Below are 22435 nucleotides of genomic sequence, written 5' to 3'. Positions count from 1 at the left end.
TAACATTAACTCCCTCAAGACGAACAAGCCCATTACTCTGTATCTATTTAATATTTGAATCTTAATTGTTCCCCCAAGGTAGGTAAAACACTACCTCCTGCTGCCAAGTGATTCCTCTTAATCAAAATTGTTTTACAGTAGGCAGTCTTGTCTGTGGGATTTAAAAAAAACAGCAGTATTTTAAATGTCTAACATACAATTCCAAATGCTGTTATGTCTCATGTTTAGATACAGACCCGGGCCTCTGTATGCACGTCAGGGCTTTGTATTTACAGCTATCTGACCTGACACAATTAAACCTTTTATTTATATCACATGTTTCCATGCAAGCAAAGACAGGAAGTTAAAAAGAGGGAACTTGGCTGTTTTTAATGGAAAGTTAAGATCTATGAGTGAACACAGATAATTGAAAATGCATGCTTATTTTCAAACTTTTCTCTTTTTTTGTATTAATGTGCTTTTACAGCACAGATCTTGGAATGGTAGCTGACATTTCATGGGTTTTGATGGAAACATCCACAAGCCATGGGTTGCATTTTTATGACATACCTATGCATTTCCCCCGTATAAATAAACACTTAATTTCCGAAATAGAGACGTCTTTTATACTGTACATATACAGCATGTAGGGGCTCTTTCACAGTGAGAAGCTGTTGAGCACATGCAGTGTGCATGAATTTCCATGAAAATGTTTTAAGAAAGTCATTTATATATTTTTTCAATGTATAGTGTGAAATGTATAAACTAAATTCATATCAGATTCACTTCGTTTTTTTACCATTTTCATGAAGCAGTATCCGGATATTCTACATCTTAATTTATTGAATTTAGCTGTGTAACCGGCTTGTGTTCTGTGCTGCAGTACAGACCCGTGTTTGTTTCGATATCTCGAGATTGATACATTCAGTATTCAGCGGAAACCACCCATGTGCAGCCTGCAGAAGCAGTTCAAGACTGAAGTGTCTTTTTAATAGGGAGAGGCAGGGGTGCAGACAGTCCGTCCCTACAAATGAGGTCCGAACTCTAGTGAAAACCAGAGACACTCATGCCTATAGCACTCACCTATCAAAACGCATCACACCTACACTGGAAGGCACCTGTGTGTGTATTGGGAAGCACCTTCCCATTTCGGAGTGGGGCCTACAAGTATCTCCCAGTAGGCACACACAGTAAGCCCCATGAGGTCCACATTTTCCCTTCTTTTTTGGAGAATGTGGAACGTGGGTTTCAAAACTGGCCGTTCCAAAAAAAAGGGGCATACCATGAATTTCAGTTTTAAATGAAACTGGAACTTGTTGTAATTATTTTTCTTATTAGCTGTGATGGTGGTTGTGGTAGAACTTGGAGTATTTCACGTTACTTAAATGAGAAATACAATTGATATGCCAGGAATCTAATTCAGTTCAGATTGGTAAACAAGATGATGGGGGGAAAAAAAAGGGGAAGAAAAAAAAGTCTTGGTTTTGAGGTTAATGTAGGAACTCCCTTGAATACCACATCCTTGGTTCAATAGCATGCTGTTGCAATTTCATAACTCTGAATTGTGAAGCCAAGAAAGCTGTCCTCCTTAAGGTTGAAGTGTTCCGACTTTGACACGGAGAACTCATGAGTGAAAATGCAAAAATAAGGAGGTGGTGGGGGGATCTGTCTTCTGTTTTAAAAAATATACTTTATAATAGAGGGTTTCTTTGTTGCTCCAATTCATGTTGCACTAATTCATCTGGCTTCATGAAAAGAGGAAGTCAGTAATTACATAATGACGCTAACAGGGCCGGCAGAATTCTTGTTACATTCATAAAAAAAAAAAAAAAAAAACCTGAAGGTGTTTCTATATGAATGCCATATTGTGATGGATTTTCGGTTATGCCGCCGAATGTTTTCAGTTCCATTTAATCTTTGAGGCTAATCGGTGACGCGGGTTCCCCAGGTTGGAGGGAGGTTTCGGTTTCCATAAATACATAAAACTCTGCTGCGGATGTAGGGTTTTACTCCCAGCTTCCAAACAAGCTGGAGGTTTGTTCAGCCTCAGGTACCAGATGTAATTAATTGCATCTAAAACTTTGTTCCAGTGCGTTTTTTTTCTGCATTACGTTAATCCTCCTTTATCCCAGGCAACCCCAATTTCTCCTCAGAAGAACCAATAAAATGTTCCCATTAACCTTTGATAATTGCTGTTTTGTAATCATTTACGGCTTTTTTCCCTGTGTTGTACTTTTCCCTCTCTGAAAACAATGTCAATGGTTACAAAATGAAGGTGTACTTATTAGTTGTGGTTGTAGTTGTAGCGGTTGTATTTTTTCAGAACTGTTGGTTTTCAAACAAAAATTATCCATTTGTTCTGTTGTGCAGTGTTCTGTGTACTGACTTCTGATGATGTGTATGGTAATTACAATGCACATATTCATATTATTACTCATGTAATTATAGGAAAAATTACAACCCTATGTGGGCTGAGTGGCCTGCTCTTCTCATTATAATTTATATATCTTTGTGGTTTGTATACCAGCAGGCCTGAAAGCTGGGAAAGGTCACAAGAGTTTTGAGATGGATTATATCCTAATTTTGACAGGTGTTGCTCCAGTAATAAGAGGCACCAAAACTAGACTGAAGACTATTGATCAGCATATAGGCCAAAGCTTTGATTGTGTACAGTATATCAATATCCTCAAAGAGGATAATTTTACCTCAACAAGCTGTCTATTCTGTAATTAGTAGTAATGTTACATACAGATGTGTTCCTTTTGTTTGCATGCAGTGTTGACCCAGCATTGATGGAATGCTACAGCATCATTGTTTCTTTCAGAGTACCAAGTCTTGTCAGTGTCCACTAAAATAAGAGCTGAATTCCCTTGAATAAAATAGCTACACACACACACACACACACTTTGGAAACTGAACAAATTAGCAATTTGATGCTGTTTGTATTTTTATCCATTCATTTACATTGGGGGGGGGGGGGGGGGGTGAAGACACATCTGTATTTAATGGATCATGTGCTGCCTTAACTAGGTGGACAGTGTGCATCTCCTCTGAAAATAGTTATTCAGTACTCAATGTCCTCAGCCACACTGATGGGAAATGGAATGTATGTGTACACATGTAATTCCCAGGATACACACGCACACGCACACGCACAAAGGTTAAATTACCCATAACCCTTTTCCTTGCTGTAGTCCTCTGTCGCCACCTTGTGGCGGAATTTTTCTTAAGAGTGTGTTTAGGACTTAAGTTAATGAGAGCCATAAGTTCTCCCAAGCACACAAAGTCCATCAGAGAAACACATGCTCTTGTTTTTGGCCCCATAAATCAAAGACAATCCTTTCATATTTTTGCAGGTTTTAATTTGGAAGGGAAATGTAAGCTCTTCTTGGTGGGCTGAGCAGAACATTTAGACATACCTCTCTCCATGTGCCCACGCAATGTGATGGTTATTTCAAATTTAGTTTTTTTTATTACCCCTTTTTCAGTTATTGTTTTTATCTGTGTTGGCCCATATGCAGTTTATTGTATGTTTTAATCCAACATTTTGTACTAATTTCCTCTGCATAGTTTCTGCAGTAACTCATTTCAACATATCAATATTAAGACACATACAATTCCATATGTGCATAAAAGACAGCAGTTTAATAATTCATTCAACAAATTTATCAGTCCATTATTTTATTTTTTTCACAAGGACATGCACACATTTACATGTATTTACATGAAAAAAATGAAGCATTGCAGTCTTAATTAGTGTACTTCAAAACAATACGAAAAGCAAAACAGAGCCCTGTTTCATGATGGCTGCACCCTCTGTGCTGGTCCTTTTACCATCTTGTGCCTCCAGAGGTAAAGTCTCATTATGACATGACCCTCTCACCATGTGTGGGTCACTCTGTCCTTGAGTCACTCAGTGAGTGAGAAACTGCATTTTTATAAAGTTGCCAAAAAAAATCCAAAAAGCCAAAAAAACATTACTTCAGTGAATTCAACAATTCAGTTAAAGTATAGTGGACATGAACGCATGACATAGTGTAGTATTTGCAAAGGATGCTGGGTATGGAGGAGCTGAACGGAGCCCTAGAGGTCTAGGAACTAGTAATGGGAGAGTGAGACTTCATGAACCCAATAAGGGGCGGAGCCACAGAGTGCTGTCAATCACAGACACACGACTCAGGAGTCTGCTTCCTATAGCAAACCATTACAGACAACACGACGGCTCCACTCATTTTGAGTTTCACGAAGCGCAAACTAGCAATTTACCTTGCCACAACCAGTGCCACGAAACACCAGCCCGCTGTTAAACAGGCAGCAAAAATCATCAACAAAAAAACCCTGAGTCTGATATGGACTGCCATTACTCTGCAGATCCCCTGAGGTAGCCAGGGCAGTCTGAATAGCAGTAATGCTTCCGCAGGGAATCTAGCAGTCTGTGTGTCCTTCATATGCAGTTTTAGATATGACCATCTGCCAAGTGGCTAAACGTAAATGTAAATATGCCAAAAGAAACAACAAAACCGGTACAACTCAAGGCTGACTAAAAAAAGGGAAAGTAAGCTGATATTGTGGGTGTACCATTTGAGAAAGACACATTTGATTCATCTGTCAACAGTGCTGGATATACTAATATCAATTATGCAATGCAGAATATGCTGTTTGTCAAATGTATTTTAATATAAATTGGTGTAATTATACGATCTTCAAATGTTTGAGTGTTTATGATTAAGGCAATCTGAGATTTAAATGGGGGGGGGGGGGGGGGTGCTACCATTCCATTAATAATTCTCACAGTAATACTCACAGAATTGGTGCGGTTCTTTCCTAAGATGCACAACAGAAGTATGTTAGGGTAAAACTGAAACAAATCAGGAGAAGCGGATAGGTTAATATTCTTGCTGCTACATCCAAACTGCTGCATGGTAGGTGGAAATACAGTATCTGCACTTGTCATAAATCCTCTGAAGAAGAATCCATGTCTAGTTTTGAGCATAACTGTGGGGACCACTAATGGCATGAAAATGAATTAGACTGCCACCTGTTGGTTCAGGTCTGTTTCCTAAATTGCTGGCTACATCAATATGGTGTTGTAGGCCAAAAAGGCAGTCGTAGGTTATAATTGTAAAACTGCAAGCTGTTACTGCGACAGTTAAATATAGCTAACTGCCACCTATATTACAAGACACACAAGTCCAGCTTTTGGCCAATTGGAAGCTTGTAAGAGTGGGCTTTCTCACCTGGGTCATCAGTTTCAAGGTTTTCTATTGCATCTTTGTCAACCCTTAAGTAACAGGGTGAAATTAGCTAATGCTAGCGAGCTGGAAACAGATGTTCCTTTATAATATTGTATTTTATATCTTTCCTATCACCCAGCCAATCTTAGGAAAAAGAGGGATGAAGGATGACCCGTTCTTTATGCATAAACACAACAGCAATGCTTCCCACTCAAGTTTAATTTCATTCACACTGAAGTGCATTGTTGAGTGTTGCGGGATAGCTTTGTGGCAACCTAATTAGCTAAATAGCAGCTGAGGTCAGGCAATGTTTCTTCCATTAAACGTCAAGCTTTCAGAGGCTTTGTGGTTCAATTACAGAAGTGTCGGCTATTTAGGCTGCACGGGATAGGCGCAGAGCATCCTCCAGGCCCATTAATGCAAGAGGAGAGCCGGAATTATGTGTGTCCATGAGGCGTATCCCGAAGAGAACGCTCTGACACCACACTGAAACGGGACACGGTCGCGGTGTTAGGCTCAGAATGAGCCAGGAGCCCAGAAGAGATGCCACACAGTCTCAGTTAATGCCTAGCAACAAGCCAACAACAACAGCCGCCCCCGCAATGAACGTTACCGACACTCCCTCCTCCAAAGGAAGGTAGAGGCCAAAAGCTAATGGAGATCAAAGATGTCACGGATTTGTCAGAAATGGGGGTCTCTACCCTGAGAAGCGAAGCAGTGAGAGGTGACCCCACCACCGGTGGAGTCCATAAATACTGAGGAGGGGCCAAGGAAGGCCTCCTGCCACAATTCTCCTCTATATGGCAAGACTTTATCAAGTCTGTGGCAGTGTTAACCAAGCTAGTTTTGGAGGACGGGCAGAGCACATAGCTTATTTTCCTTTTTCAGATGAGTACATTAACAAACATCTTCCTCGCTGATGGTCTGAACACAGAGGTGGTGGAAAGATAAACTAGACCAAATTGTACTAATATCTGAAATATTCCCCATCCCCAAATGTTAGAAAAAATATTAAATAGTGAACATTACTGCAGCTAATTTCCCCGTTTAGCAGGGTGTCACTTTTGTATACTGTAGCCACCTTCAAGGAATTTGCACTGCAAAGTCTTCCTCTTTTCCTGCTTATCTCTTCTTGTTTCATGTTTCATTGTGTCATAAAGGCCACTTTTCCCCTGGATCTCTCAGGGAAAACATTTTGAAAAGGAAAAGGACTTGAGGCAAAGCAGAGAGGAACTGTGGCCTGTGATCACATTTTATGATGGGGATTATTGTTTTGTTTTGGGGGTTTTTGTTTGTTTGTTTTTTTTTAATAGTCAAATACATGACAGTTCTGCATATCTGGTTAGTTTAGAATTATCTGAGTGAACCATACAATATTGGTAGGCTTTTGGGATTCATAAACATTTAACACTGACCAACACTGGCTTTACGTAACATATTTGCTGAGTATTATTTTTTTCTGGCTCTAGACTGGAGTATTACAGAATTTTGGGCAAAGGAAAGGATATTAGTGCAGAGACCTTAAGACTGCAGACTATGAAGTCTTACACTGACTTATTTAATCATATATGGTCATGGGTAGCTTTACATATAGTAGCTTTAAATGGCCTTTTATTGCTTCATTCAGTCTTGTGTAACCTTGTTATAGCTTTATACAGCCTTTAATAATCTTATAGTCAGGGTTACAGTTGCTTCTACTCTCTTAGATTATTGCTTTTATTTTGAATGCCTTACAATAAGCAGGGAACCCTGGTGAGTCAATGGACGCATTTTTGTAGTCAAATGGCTTTTTCAGTGTTGTCTTGCTGGTGTCATCACAAACACACATGCATAGTAATAGCATTTTATTTCATAATGCATCTGTCTTTCCATGTTATTTCTACTGTAAGGGCTTTTTGCTGTCATCTAATAGATAACAGTATCCAGTGTTTGTTGTAATGCTGTTTGTTCATTAAGAAAAGAACGCTTAAACATGGACTTTTAGTTCAGTAAGATGCTGTTTTAGTAATGCAGATCTAAAAACATGCGATCTTTTTTTCCACTCTTGTCTTAATCAGATATGGGGGGTTTGTTTCAAGCAATGTTGATCCATAAATGGTAATGAACCATTGTTTTGAAGACTCATCTCTGTTTTGTGTTTTATGATTTAATTTGCATAAATTAAATTACCTCACGGACAAAATAAAAACAAATTAAGTGAATCCTATTTAAAACAGAAAAAAAAATAATTCTCTTTTTGTATTCTGTACCCTATTCTTTGATCACATACCATTTAATGATCGAATATCCAGCACATCACAGAACACAACCCAGCATGAATCTGAAATGCATCTATGATGATACCCTTGAAACACCTCGGCATTATACAGTCTGTGGCCGCCTGACGGAACATTACAAATAAGCCCCCTGAGGTTTCTCTCCATTTAGTGCTTGGAGCTTTAGCCCTAATGACTTGATCTCATTTGAGTGCTTGTGCTGGAGACATCAGTGCCTCTCCTTTAAAAATATTGCTGCTGCTTTGACCAGGAAAAGAATTTCTGCTCCACCATGTCTTTTACCATTAGATACTAATGACCACTGCGGTAACAATCTGCGTATTTACCACTTCAAAAGATTCTCACAGAGAGTAGAATTTCAGTAATAACAAAGGCATTATTTATTTGAATAGAAGACAGGGTAACTGAAACAACTGGTATTGTGAGCTGTGAACCCTGCTCAAGAGTATGAAGGCAGTGCCCTACCAAGGAATTGAACCAGCAACCCGCAGGGTTACGAGCCCTATTCCTCAGTGTTGGTTTAATCAGAATGACTGTAATATCTCTATGATCTTATACTGTATATGATCCACCTCTCTCAATAATTTCTGAATGTGCATCTTGTTGTACATTAACGTTACCTGAGAGAGTTGGTGGTGATGTAAAAAACCAAACAAACAATATCTTATACAGCCAACAAAGAACTGCTTGTTGAACATAATATTGTGGTCTATGTTTCTTGCATCACCTATCTTAGCACATATGAAGACATAACAATATTAGCAACAATCAACATCAGAGTTGTCAGTCTCAATGCATATGTAAATTTGCATTTAATCCAATATTCATCTTGTAATATGTATTAGTATTTACCCAAATCCCTTTTCCAGCATATCTTGTTACATTTTCATATGATAAATTATACCTGAAGATAGCACTGGAATATGATGGCTTGCATTTAGAATACAGACCCTTGTTTGAACTGTGCATCTGTAAATGTATATTGCTAATGAACTAATTGGGCCAGTGAGCCCAGGGGAATGGACTTACCAGGCATCCTCTACCAGGAGCCATTGAAGACCACAGAGTGGTCATTTTTTGAACTAATTGTCTAATTGCCACAAGGGATACCAGTGAGATACAGCACTGGGATGGCCTGATATTGGCCAGAGAAAATCCATGAAAATGTTTTCCAGTCGAACCTGCCTTTTAAAAAAAAGTCATATGATACATTGTTCAGTACACTTTATTGTTTCAGAAGGCAGACACATCATCAAGAGGATCTTAGTCTATGTATCCCAGCTCACTTCCCTGTCCCCAAGAAGGTGGCAGTTGTGAACTTTCCAAAACCGCAAAGACAAAATTATAGTGGGAGAACAGAGCAGAGGCCCAAGGATCTGGAAGAATTTGTCACCATTTGTAGAGGTTTTAGATGCTGGACTGGATTCACACAGCAATTTTAGAACAGACCAATTTGCTAACTGTTTCCAGAACCACAACATTTACAGAGGCTTAAAATGACATCTTTCAGCAGCCCGATGGGTAGATTATGAGTTCAGGTCTGTAAGCACATGGAAGGTGAATTCTGCAAGAAGAGTGTTTTGTGATCTGTTTTTTTTTTTTTGATCTGTGGAAGTTGATCTACTCTGCTTATACAGATTTGTGGCCATTCTTTTGTTTCAGTATTGCTCTGCATAAATTAATGGCAACCACTCTGCACTAATATCCTTTCCTTTGCCTAAAATGAGCCTTTATCATAATGTAAGCCGAATGGAAATGATCTCTGTGTAATAAGTAGAAATCGCAAACCAGATTGGGTAAATTTTCTGGCCAGATAATGACTGGTCATCTGTTGGAGGTTCTACTCTTATACGAGTTTAGACTACCAATGGGGAGAGTATGTACCGCTAAGGACTTTGAATTTGAGCAACAAGCCTCTTGTCCTATAGCGTTGTGATTGTCATATAATCTAACCTTATTTTTGCATGGAAAGACACAAGCTTAAGCAGAAATGTAGCTGAAGGACCTTGAAAAATTCATCTGGAAAGCAACATTTGGTCAGTCAGGTGAATACTTGAACACTGGGTTTTCCTCATCAGAATGCTGGATCCTAATGCTTCCTTCTCACAGGTCCCCCAGGATGGTGAATTTCCATCACTGAGGCATAATTTTGCTTTTTTCATCCACAAAACTTGCGCAATGACAGCTAAAAAAAAATCTATGTAAGTCACTGACAAAACATCTTGGTAAATTACAGCAATGGACTGAAGGGAAAAGTAAAATCTGTTCTGTATCTTGCATTTGGCAGGCCTGAGGAGTCATACGAGATCAAATGAGTACCACCAGCATTTGGACAGGAGGCAAAATATGAATGGATTGAGCCATCAAGTGGTGGTTAATACAGCCTACCTTCAGCTCCCTGGCTCTTTGGGGTTCTTTTATTGATCATGAGGTCATTTTCTCAACTCATTTTGCTAAGAGTCTAAACCTGTCCTCATGTGTCAGGCTGTGGATTATTGTGGGGGAAAAAATAGAGATGAAAAAGTATAATACTTATCTCATTAGATGCCTGGAAGTCTCCAGTGGGAGGTATGATTTTGTAACGTGAAAGCTGTAATGGTCTGATTCCCAGGAGGTGGCTGCTGTTGTACCTTTAAGCAAAGCATTGAGTAACTGCATAACCTCAATTAACATCTTGCTGTATGGTATGTAAATTGTGAACCGTGTAAAATGCAAATTACTCTGCAAGATGACACTGGGTAAGTGAATGTATGGTGGGGGGGTGGGGGATGGGGGTGTTTAATTTCAAATGTGGCCACTGAACAAGCAGTTCTCAGACCCATGTAGTAATTCTTTACAAACTGCAACCTCAAAATCATTTTTCATGCAGAAATAACCAGGGGTTTTGCCTATAGGTCAAGTGTGGTAATAATTTTCATCTGTGGTAATGACTTTTGCATATATTTATGTAACATACGGTTCCTCATTAGATACAGTGTACATAAACGTTTTTGAGGAATTGAATGATGCGGTTTTGCTTTTTATTAAGGTTTAGCTTTTTTTTTTTTTTTAATCAAATGCTCCTCTCTGTATGACTACTGACCTAGGGTCTAGACTCTTAACTGTGCCCACACTATCATATATGATCATTTTACACCCACTGACAACCGAGATAAAACAAAAACAAGTCAAGATCGAAAAGTTTCCTATATTCTTCACAGGGATTGTTGAATAGCGCTCAATCTCACTGTTGTAAGACCACTAGCGTGTATATATTGTAGTCTTTGTTGCATTACTGCAAATCACTAATTCTATAAACCAACGAACTGAAAGACATCCATGCCCTGACCACAGTGTAAACATATATCTGTACCTTAATATCTACATTCTGGTGCAACTAAAACATACCGCGAAAAACGGCTTCTGAATATTGAATATCTAGATTTACCGCTGGACCTGCTCTGTATTGAAATTGGTTGTTGACTGACATTTCATAACAATGCGGAGTGTCTGTATATTGCGTTAAACACGGGGAGGCGCTGAATCCTAGTAAAGCCGGTCGCTCTTATAGCTGAGCGCCGCGAATGAGTCAGTGCGGAGACTCGCTCTCTATTCTTCCCCTGTTTCACCCATCGATACTGCGCCGCAAAGCTTGCCTTTCGCTCCCAGCTTTATCTGGCTTTGGTTCGGGATCTTCAAAGCAGAAACAGTTAACCAACGTCTCGGGATGAAACGTTAGCAAGATAAAGTGGCTGCCTTTCGCCCCGTCACTGCGTTCAACAAAAACGACAACAAGCTTCATCTGGTCTTTGAATAAAAGAAAAAGAAAATAGAATTTGTTCTGCTGTCGGCTGAGAAGAGTACAGGCGTAAATGGCTGGGGCACAGCCTGGAGTTCATGCACTGCAGCTCAAACCCGTCTCTGTTTCAGAGAGTCTGAGGAAAGGCAACAAATTCATGAAATGGGATGATGTAAGTATGAATGTCAATATACGTTGTCTGTTATTATTTTTATGTTTGTTTGTTTGATTTTATAGCCCACTCTAACTGCTAGTTGGCGAAACAAATGTTGCAGCAGAATTGTTACCGTAGAAAGTCGCCAGTGAAAGAAATTAAAATACAGCAATCTGAGCCAGTCTTCAGTAAAGTCTTGGTTTGTACTCAGTTTGGATATTCATTATATCCATGCATATATACACGTGAAAGGGTCTCATATGTTGCCAGACAAGATGTAACGTTTGTCATCGAGAGAATGGGCCAAAATCGTTAGATGTTTAAAGTGTTTAAGTGTACTGCAGATTTACAAAACGGGTTTCGTTTTTATTCTACGCCTAAATCGATGTTTTCAGTTATAATTCGATCAGCTGTGGACTTCTTTAATAAAAGGTTAATACACGGGATATTACCTTAACCATGAGTCTGCGTAATGAAAGAGTGAATTGATTTTACCGCAAGTAATGCCTGCGACTGTCAATAATAAATACGGTGAAGGGGTTGAATACAGATACAGTTGGATTATGGGTGACATCCACTTTTTATATTGTTGCCTGCACAGCTGATCTGATGGCGGTACCAGGCATCGCTCAGACAGGACGTTGCCTCATGGGAAATTTAAATAGAGGACTTTTACTTAGTATTCGTGTAGATTGATTTTTGACTACCTCTTCTTCGTCATTTTAGAAACGCTTCATGTTACTTTTGAAAGTTAACACGGTAATGCTTTTACGAATGGTTTTACCGATATCTTCTCATGTTATAAATAATGATTAAAGCTCAAACGCAGTTTTGCCAGTGCCAGTGCCAGTGCCGTACTGTCTCCTGCAAGTGTTTATTCGTTGTCGAAATCCGACTTCAAAGAGAAGACTTGCTACAAGGAACATGCAGCTACAATCTTTACAACCATGGCTGTTTTTGGTTAGTGTTTGTAGGAGCCTGGCATCACTGTTGGAGCTGGACAGATTCGGTGTCCCTCTAGTCAGGGATACAGCAGAATCACGCTTTGTTTTTGGAGAGAAAATGTACTTTTGCCACCTGTACTCTAGGTTGTTGTGACACCAAATAGTGCTGCCTAGTCACCCTCTTGGCAGAGTCACAAATTCGCGATCCCCAGGTGTAGAGGGTCTGAAGAAAAGAGATTCACCTATAAACAGTTTGGTTTATAGAGGGACGACGTGTAAAAAAAAAAAAAAAAACTCTAAAAGAGGGAAGCTGTTATCGAAAGCCTTTACTTGGCATCTTTTGTGCTTGTTTTTATTGTAGATAATTAGTAATACAGCTGACCCGCCTTCATTATTCCTCCGTTACCGTTGAACCTCCTTACCGTTGTTCAATCTCAGCCCTACATTCTCAAATTGTGGCATTCATCGACTGTAAATTGAGAAGGCTGCTTTTGATATTATAATCTGTTAAGTCTGTATCTTGAGTGAGTGTGTCCCTCTAAAGTTAATGTATGTGCACACACAGCTTTTCACTGCATTTGACACCATTTACAATGTTGTAGCTCCAGGCCCTGATATAAACAAATAAGTAGAATTACATAAGCTACATCACTGTCTGTTCTACACAACCCAATATCTAAATACTTTGTTGAAAAGAATATGGTTACAGCAACAGTGCCAAGTAGTACTGCTTCCATTTATAAATTAAATGCAAATTGCATTATTGTTAATATGAATGCGAGATATTTATTTGTGAAATGGACCAAAATATGCTACTGGTAGCTAATGTCCTGTAGAGGAAATGCACATACAGTTGCCATGAGAACAACCAGCCATTCTTATGTACCTACAAACATCCTAAAAATGTATGATGGGTGTTGCTTTGTTTCCTGGACAAAGAAAGAAACAATAAGGTGGGCTTTATGAGGCTGATGTTTAAATGTTTTTGTTCATCCAAGTTAACAGTTTTCCGGTTTAAAGGGTTTGAAAGACCTGACCGCTGGATTCAAAGCAAGTGCGTATGATTTCATCATAGCGTACATCTAGCGTGTGTATAAAACAATTTAGTTTAGTGCTCTCAGTCAGCCTTTTCACTGCACTCAACTCCCAATCCTGTTTTGGAGGTTTCACTCTGTGTTTTCTACAGGCTGTGCTGTCAAGACGTTTCACTGCTGTCAGAAGTTTAGTTCTTGTTCCATTTCCCTCCCTGGGTCTGTGTTCTTTCATGCATGTCGGTGGAGGCAGATATGGGCTGGACTCTGGCCAGGTTTAACAGTCGTCAGTGTTTTCCTGAGTTTCTGTGCTTGCTGCGGAGCCCATTCTTTTGACATTTTCGCCCGGGGCTTTCAAATTCAAATGGGTCTGGCACAGTAGTCAAGGGAAACGAGTTTGTCCCTGTAAAGTTTCAGATTGGGATCTTGGATAGGACACTGCTGTTGTGCCCACGAGTAAAGTACTTACCCTGAATGACCCCAGTGAGTATTCAGCTGTAGAAATAGATCATATATAAAATGCAAGCAAAGCAAGATGCCTTGAATAAGGATTAGCACCAAGCAAATAAATAGTAGACTGAGAAGACATGTTACAGGATGGCTTGATGCTGACTGATGCATGATGCATACAGATGGCTATGACTGTTCCAGTTTTTGTTCTTTGGGATTCTGAAACGGACTGCGGAAGTTCAGGGCAACAAAGGCTCCACAACATTTCTCTACAAAAAGATGGCTAGCTTCAGGAGAGATGAGCCAGTATCCCTGCTGAAGTGGCCATGGCAACTGACCAGGCACTGTATACAAGAGCAGCTCACCAGCCTCTGACCTGGGCGGACGTGAAAATCATATTGATTGTATCTGCACCGATATATAGCCACGTCACACATGGCAGATTCTCATCCCCATGGCTTGTCTGCTGGAACCTATATGTCACAGATGCCCCTTGCCATCCCATTCCTGTCTTTTGTATGTGTTAAGACTTGAAATGGTTTAGAGGTTTGTGTGTGATCAGACCTGAAATGGTTTAGGGGTTTGTGTGCGATCAGTCCTGAAATGGTGCAGGGCTTTGTGTGTGTTCTGACCTGAAATTGATTAGGGCTTTGTGTGTAATCAGACCTAAAATGATTTAGGACTTTGTGTGTGATCAGACGTGAAATAGTATAGGGCTTTGTATGCATTCAGCCCTAGAATGGTTCTGGGCTACTTTTTACAGCTGAATTTGAAAACTTTAATTTTTGGTGGCATGTCCTAGCAAAAGGAAGCCAAGGACCTGTCTGTCAGCAACTCTGACAGTCTTTGGTAAGGGATCAGAACCTCTGATGACTTTCTTGTAATCTTCATTTAAAATGTAGAAAATTTAGAGCTTATTCATGAATAACAATTACCCTGACAATATGTTACCATGGCAACCACAGCAACACACTTTGCACCTCTTCCTTTTCCCCTCCTTTACATTAACTAAGGCATGTCCCCTGGTCCAGCATTACAATGCTGTGTTGCTGTAGATTGGAAGATCCAAAATAGAACAAAATCAATAGCAGATCCATGTGAAAAAAGGGACATGTAGTCCCTAGTGTGAAATTATTCAGGGCCAGAGTGAAGACTACAGAGAAACAACACATTGCATGCAAAGCATGAATCAATGTTAAAACCTTGACATGGTGAACATGAACACAATTAATAAAAGCATTGTAAAATGATTGTAATTTTTAAAAAAATGTTTAAATGTGAGTAAAATGTCACATATTCCAACCATGGTTTTGTCTCAGTGGAAGAAAATGTATATGTTCACATGTTGGCAGAGCAAATACAAAACATTGCATCGTTTCAACAAAACGAAATCAGTGATGAAAAGATATGGATGGTTTTTTAATGTCAGGGCGAGGCTTATATAAGAGCATGCTCGGATCCAACAAAAAGCCAAAATCGCAAGCCAAAACGACTCCTGATGTCTTTCTGAGGGAGTGTCATAGAGGCCTTTGTGCACATGCAGGCAGACGCTGGATTTAACAGGAAGTACCCTCTCTCTGCCACCAGGATTCAACAGCTGTGACCCCTGTGACCTTGCGTGTGGACCCACAGGGCTACTTCCTGTATTGGACGGATCAAAACAAGGTAAGACCGAACTGCTTCCTTTACTGGGCAGATCAGAACAACATGCAACTCCTCCGCTTCCTGTACTGAAGAGATATGAATGAGGTGTGACTGATAAAAACAGTGTGTGACAGCGTGATTCACATAAACGAGATGAACACAATAGAGGTCTGAACATTTAAAAAGTTAAGGGTGGAAAAAAAGAATATTTTCAGGCAACAATGAACAGTTTTATATTTATGGAAAAGATTTCCAGTTTCTCGGCCATTGCAGAGGTGGTGGTAAGTCAACAGAAAATTCACCAGCATTGATTTAGAGATCAGCTAATACTAATGGTGGCAGATCTAACATGATACTGGAACAGACTACGTTAAAAGGATACATTGTGTGCTTTAATACCGTATAATCCAGTTACATCACTGTACACGTAGTGTTATGACAAGAAACAGATCATCACTCGGAATTGGTGTATTTTGACACCTCACACCACTCAGTTGCATTGGAAATACACAGCAATTTTAAGTAGAGAAAAGATGACTTCAGCAAACTGAAATTCTGTCCTCCACTCTAATAAGCTACAAACTTTTCAGTCATTGATTTTCATCAGAGCACGCAACGGAAGTTGATTGTTTGCTTCCAGCTTTCGGAGATCTAAAAATGGAAGGTCATCATGCACTGCAGAAGACGTGACGTGAAACCGCAGTCATTTCAGATGTAAGGGGCTGACAGAGACCAGATCCTGTCTAAACCTTCGGTCAGTGTCTGTGTTCACAGGATTTGTTTGGATAAACAGACAGCGGTGCCATGTCTCTTTGAACAGTCTTTAACGCACTTAGCGGTTTGCATTCCTCAACAGTGAGATCTGCACGTTTCTTTGCCAGCATTCGCTGTCTGCTGGGCCGAAAAGATGATCTAACGAAACGTCACTCTGTCGATGAGTTAATGATCTTTGTTTTGGTCGTCTCCGTCAAAAGTGCCTTGTTTTACAAGACGGGAAACAAAGTACCCATAGTAGCGCTCTCTCTCCATGCTCTTTACCGTTTCAACTGAGTATGAATTGGGAATTATGACATCTGAATTCCATCTCATTTGAGTTTCTGTTTCCCTCTCCCTAAATAGATTATATGCATCTTTTTTTTGTCTCTAAATAGATTATGTGATATCATCTCTTAAAGGAAATGAGGGCGTATGCTGCACTATAATGGACTGTCATGTTCAAAGGAATTGTGCACAAGCTTGGCTCCTTGTTTGACCAGCCTCTGTCTGGTCTGCTGCAGTGTCCGTCAGTGATGTCAGTGACAGTTTTCCGAAACGGCATGGCCGGTATAAAACAGGGATTTGTCTGAGTCTCGTCCCTGTGGGGGTTTAGTGGATTATGATCACCAGTGTGGGATCTTCACGGTGGACTGCTGGGGTTTTTGTCCGCTGGTCCCGCTGTCCTTGTCTCACCTCACAGACGGTTACAAATACAGAGGGCTCAGAAGCGCAGCATCTGAGGGGAAAATGGTGTTGACAGCGCGGCGGCTCTGTCGCCGTGGAGATCATGTTCGGACGGCACCAGGACCAGAGAGCCTCGTCATGCTCAATCACCGGCCCCGTGTTTCTGCCTCAGGTCTACATCTCTCAGTCTGTCACGCCACGCGTGGGTAAGATTGATGAGACGCACAAGCCTTAACCAATCCTGACCTTGGTGAGAGTTCTGAGATACTGTATTTTGGGCGTGTGCTCCGTTGTATTGCACATCAGCCACAAATGGTTTGTAAAGGGCTTTTTCAGTGTTCATGCCTTTGGGTCATTCTCTGTAAATGTTTTCCATTCTGTTCTAATATGCGATTTGATCAATTTTTGCAAGGAATTAGGCAGATTTGACTACATCGGTGATACATTACGACAACATCGAATTATAGTCATGTTTTATTCATAAAGGAATGTCATTATGTCTGTGGCGGATCCTGTATTGCGTACATTCAGCTATTGCGCCAGCAAGCTACTTTGCCAGATAAGGTTAGATGCCCGATCCTTCCTTCTATTCTGTATGGACAGGCAACTGTCAGTGAAGATCACTGATCATTTGGGATGTCCTCTTTGTGGACAAAAGGCAGCACATGGAAGATGTTCACAAAAATCAATCTGTCATGATTTAGCAGTTTCTGTAGAATACCACCACAGTTTTATAAATGTGTATATTTTGGCTTGCCTCTGCTGTGATAGGAATCCTCACAGAAGACCCCTTATTTTTTAATAAGTAATAAAATGAGCTTGCTATATTACTGAGAGAAATCTAAATTTAGATCTAAAATCTAAATTTTACTGGAGACACTATATTTTGTACTTACCTGCTAGTTAGACAACTTAAACAGATTGTTTTGCTAACCTTTAGTATCAGCATCATGGAGAATGCCTGACATCACATAAAGTCAGTACTGTTTAACCCCTGGCTAAATATGACTAAAAATTGTGTTTTACCATCCTGATGAGATAGAGTCAGTGAGAAAATACTGACGTGTCAAGATGCTGAAAATCAACAAAGCCGCCTTAGTATGGGTTGATGTACCCCTTCTAGCTCTTGCCTGGTGTGTGTATTATTGTTTTCCTTTGCTGACAGGAGTGATTCAAATTTAGTCGGCTAGCGGCTAACTATCTAGATAACTAATGTTTTCACTGTAGACTTGATGTCTATGTCTTGGTTGTACCCCAGACAACTCCAAGGAGAGTTATCTAATAAGATAGGGGCCAGTTTCTCTGGAAACTGTCATTGTCCAACTATGTCCATCCATTGCAGAAAGATGACCTGGACCGTGACTCTTGAGAGTAGGCATGATGAGCTTTAGGGCTTTAGTATAAACTGAATGTGTAAAAAATCGACATAGTAAATCCAAAGGTATTTGAGCTAAATTAATGAAGGGACATGATGTTCCTTAGTGTAGGAATAACTTATCATCCCCATGGGATCAGACTATGTCCTTAACACAATGGCATATGACAATATCAAGGAAGCATGTCAGGAAGGAGAGACGTTTGTAAGGGGTCATTTCTCCTGGGTACATTGGGGAAATGTGTCATGCCTTGGAAACTTTGAGCAGAAAGTCTTGGATGTTCTGTGTGGTTGATTTTAGTGTGATATGCAACCTCCCCATACTAGTGGCAAATTCAGGTAGACCTTTTTTGTAATAATTTGTAGAATTTGTGGTGCAGAATCAGGACACAGGATTTTAAATTTGAGCTGCTGGGTTCAAGTGAACACAGCATAAGTCACATTTGATATATGTTGGTATGTTAAAGCCACCTTCTCTAATTGTAGGATTTTTAATTTGAGCCAAGCCAATTTTAATAAGATGCTAGAAAATTTATGCTACATCGACCGTGTGCAATTTCTCGACTGTAAATGAGAATAAGTGCAGTATTAAAAAAAATATTCTCAACATGCTGTAGAAATTTATTCCAAAATTAATGACAAATAAGTTGAGGAAGTGATAAATATATCCTTGCGGGGGAGTTTAATTTAGAAAGAAAATACAGATGTATTGCAAAACATACAATAATAATGCTAAAAATAATGTTAAAAAGAAATAAGAGTATTCAAAAAACTCTTTGGGACAGAAGTTGGTAACAATCACAAAAATGTCATAAGCCATTTTAGTATTGTAGTAGAAGAGGGAAAGACAGAAGGGGTAAGGTGTATCAAATCTAAACAAAGGGTTTGCTTTTTAACAATCAGATATTGCAGATACGCTCAGCAGTTACTTTGCTGAGAACCCTGATGGCGAGGGGTTTTCCATATTTGCCTACAGTTATACCCAGGAAGTATTAGATAATATTGAAATGAGGGACTTCATAGTACTGGGAACTTACAAACTCAAGACAAATAAATCAGCAGGTCCTGGCAGTATAGATCCAGTACTTAGTACTTCAAGAATTAAAGGAGATTATGTATAACCCATTGAGAAAAATCTTAATTTCTGTTGACTGGAGTGAAGGCAGTATAATACCAAGGTTTTTCCAGTATAGACCTCTGAGTTGGTAAACAATGTATATTAACTTGGAAGTGTGAACGGCTGTATAGCTTTTTCTAATAATCGTGAGCTGATTTCAAACTGTGTGAATTATTGCAAATGATTTTTCTGAATGAATAGATTTGGTGAATAATGTGATGGAATACAATGAACCGTTGATTTTTTTTTTTTTTTTTTTGGTTTCACTATAATTATTTACTTTTTATATATTTACCTCATTCATATTGTTAACGCCCCATTTGTGCCGCAGAATAAAAGAAGAATATGACTATTCAGCTTTGTGTGAGGGGAAAGTACAGAAGGGAACTTGAGTAAAGACAAACAGATGACCTGATAGGGACCAGTCAGGGAGGAGCATGGAAATGAGTCTAACAACCCCCTGGGCAAGTAGCGTCTAGCTATTTATATATATATATATAGACATGAAGAACAGGGTATTGCCAAGAGAGAGTATGTAAATGTACAAATGAAAATGAAGTGAGAGAAAGTCAATACAAACGCGAAAAATAAAAGGAAATTACAAAATTCCGCCGAGAAAAAAAGAAAACACAAAACGGGACAAATAAATGTAAATAACGTTTATCTTTTTCTCATTAGCATTTTTCTGGTCTCCTTTTAATTTTTTTTCTCATCATTTCAACGTTCCCGTTTGTATTTGCTCTTTTTTTATCATTATCATTTACATTTTCTTTCATTTGCATTTTCTTTTTAATTTTGGAACAAATCCTCCGTACGTTCAAATTGTGGCGGTGTCGAATGAAAAGAGATCGTGAGGGTGTGAAGGGAAATGGATTTGTGAAATGGAAGGGAGTGTGCTGAAAAGCAGTGCCGTTCACTGAGTGATTACGCTTTCCTGTTATTCTCCTTGATGTTTTACAGTCATTCAGTCTGTGGCACAACAAGGTCTTCTTATCCTGAAACTATTAAAAATCCTGTTCATCTTTTCTTACAAGAAAGGAGAGATGAACTGTTCTTTTTAAGCCTATTGAATTAAAGGGCAGCTGCAGTTTAAGGAACTAAACAAGACCGTTAAACACCCAGGAAAAACAGGCACACTCAGAATACACTTGGAAATAAAACACTTGTGTGTGGAGGTCATAATCAGAACTAATAATGATACTTGTTATCGTGCGCATCTGATTGGAACTCAATATGAATAACATCTTCTGAAGAGGCCAATGAGAAAGCAGAACCTTTCTCCGGGGAAAGTTCTCAGTTGAACATACAGTACCAAGCACACATCATGTTAATGTCCTTAGAAGGTAGGATTTGAAATGCTTTATCTGTCAAACCAAACACTTATTTATGTGAAGAGGAGGGTGTTAATATATAGAGGATGCATGACTGCAGCATTTGTAGGCACTGTAATAAAATGCCAGCACTGCAGTCTCATTAATTATATGTAGGACAATTCTGAAGGATTTAGCATTGCTTTGGCATGGCTGTGGGATATGAGTGCTGACTGCATGCTGAAATTTCTGAAGTGAGACAATCACAAAGGAAGCACGCAAGACCGTCGTTATTATTCAGATGCTGAGCTCATAAGTAAATTGGGTTTATGAGATTTGGTTTGGGATTTTGTTCCCGGTCCTGAAGCGTCACCCCTTCCTCACACTGCTGTCCAGCAAGAGCTGTGGGTATGTGCGGATGTGGATATTTGTGTGTACATGTCTATCCGTGTATCAGAGTTCACATGTGGCAGGCATTCATATTTGTACGTTTGTGTGTGTGCGCATGCTTGTGTGTGTGAGTGCATGTGTGTGCGTGCTTGTGTGTGTGTGTGTGTGTGTGTGTGTGTGTGTGTGTGTGGGTTTGTTTGCGCGCTTGTGCTTCCAGCTGGCAGTGCCAATGGCTATGTTTGTCACCTGGAATGTGTTTGGCGCACTCAGCTGGAGACTTCAGAGAGTGAACCTGGGAGAGACTGAACCGGGGGCCGGCTGCCCTCCACTCATCATTAGAGCTGCCGTAAAATGACAGCACAGGAAGCGGAGGTCATTGCGAAAGATGAGCCTCATTGCGTGACATCGCCAAACGGCGCGCGCGCGGCGGGCCAGGCGCGGCAGCTTCAGCCCACAGGAGCAGAGGCCAGGCTGAGGCTCCCTTATATGAGTAAATATCAGAGCGGGAAAAAAAAAAAAACACGGCCAGATTGTCTTCGCTGGAGTCACGCTCTGTTGTGAAGCGAGCGACACTGTGCCTGAGGAGCAGCATTCCGCGGATTCCACCGGCAAGCTGCGCTGTTCGGAGGCGTCTCGTCTCTCAGGGCGGGGGGGGGGGGGGGATCGTGTTACACACCGCGGCCTCAGACCATGCTGTGGGGAGGGAACAATGAGGGTCCCTGCCGGGGACTTCCAGTCCCGCGATTGGGTGTGGCGGACGATGCGTCGCCATTGGTTCCCCCTGAACATTCGTATGCAGTGCTTCTGTAAATACAGTCAGGATAAGTCAAGCGGATATGCGTTTAGGAAGTCTGTAATCAGTTCCGTGAAAAGAGTAATGAAGCCATAAACCGGGTGAAGATGCTGCTCTTAGTCAAAGAATGATAAACACTAAGGATATCCCTACACTTTTGCTCTTTGCGTCAAAGCCCTTGAATGAGTTTTTGGCTTTGAATTAGCCATTGGTATTTCTTTATTCATGATTTTCACTCTTAATTTTCTCTAGGAATGCACATGCAGAGGCGCTCACTCGTTCGCTTTTGTAGATTTGCCTAAAGCCTCAGAATTAATCTTTCTTTTCTTACTGCTCTCTGATGTCTGAGAACTATTATCATTCTTATTAAAAACAGGGTGCAAAATATTGGGACATTTCTCCTTTTTTGTCCTTGACAGAACTGGGTATGTGCTGCTACGAGTGAGAGATGTAATTTCACACCATCCAGGGCTCTGGTCTAATATTTTTGTAGCAAATTGGCTGATATTATCAATGGCCT

The 22435-nt window shown here is 40.1% G+C and overlaps 1 protein-coding gene across 1 annotated transcript in view; it reads left to right on the top strand.

The window, feature by feature from the left end:
• Nucleotides 1-11078: 11078 nt before the first annotated feature.
• The window catches only part of LOC118792376 (1-phosphatidylinositol 4,5-bisphosphate phosphodiesterase beta-1-like), a 57561-nt gene continuing 46204 nt past the window's right edge, over nucleotides 11079-22435 (top strand). Inside the window, exons 1-2 of the mRNA XM_036550213.1 lie at nucleotides 11079-11439; nucleotides 15434-15511. Coding sequence (XP_036406106.1) covers nucleotides 11341-11439; nucleotides 15434-15511 — 177 coding nt within the window. The 5' untranslated portion in view covers nucleotides 11079-11340. The remainder of the gene's footprint in view (nucleotides 11440-15433; nucleotides 15512-22435) is intronic.

This window comes from Megalops cyprinoides, chromosome 17 (genome assembly GCF_013368585.1).
Source record: "Megalops cyprinoides isolate fMegCyp1 chromosome 17, fMegCyp1.pri, whole genome shotgun sequence".
NCBI classification, from domain to species: domain Eukaryota; kingdom Metazoa; phylum Chordata; class Actinopteri; order Elopiformes; family Megalopidae; genus Megalops; species Megalops cyprinoides.
This window is presented reverse-complemented; position numbering and strand designations above follow the sequence as displayed.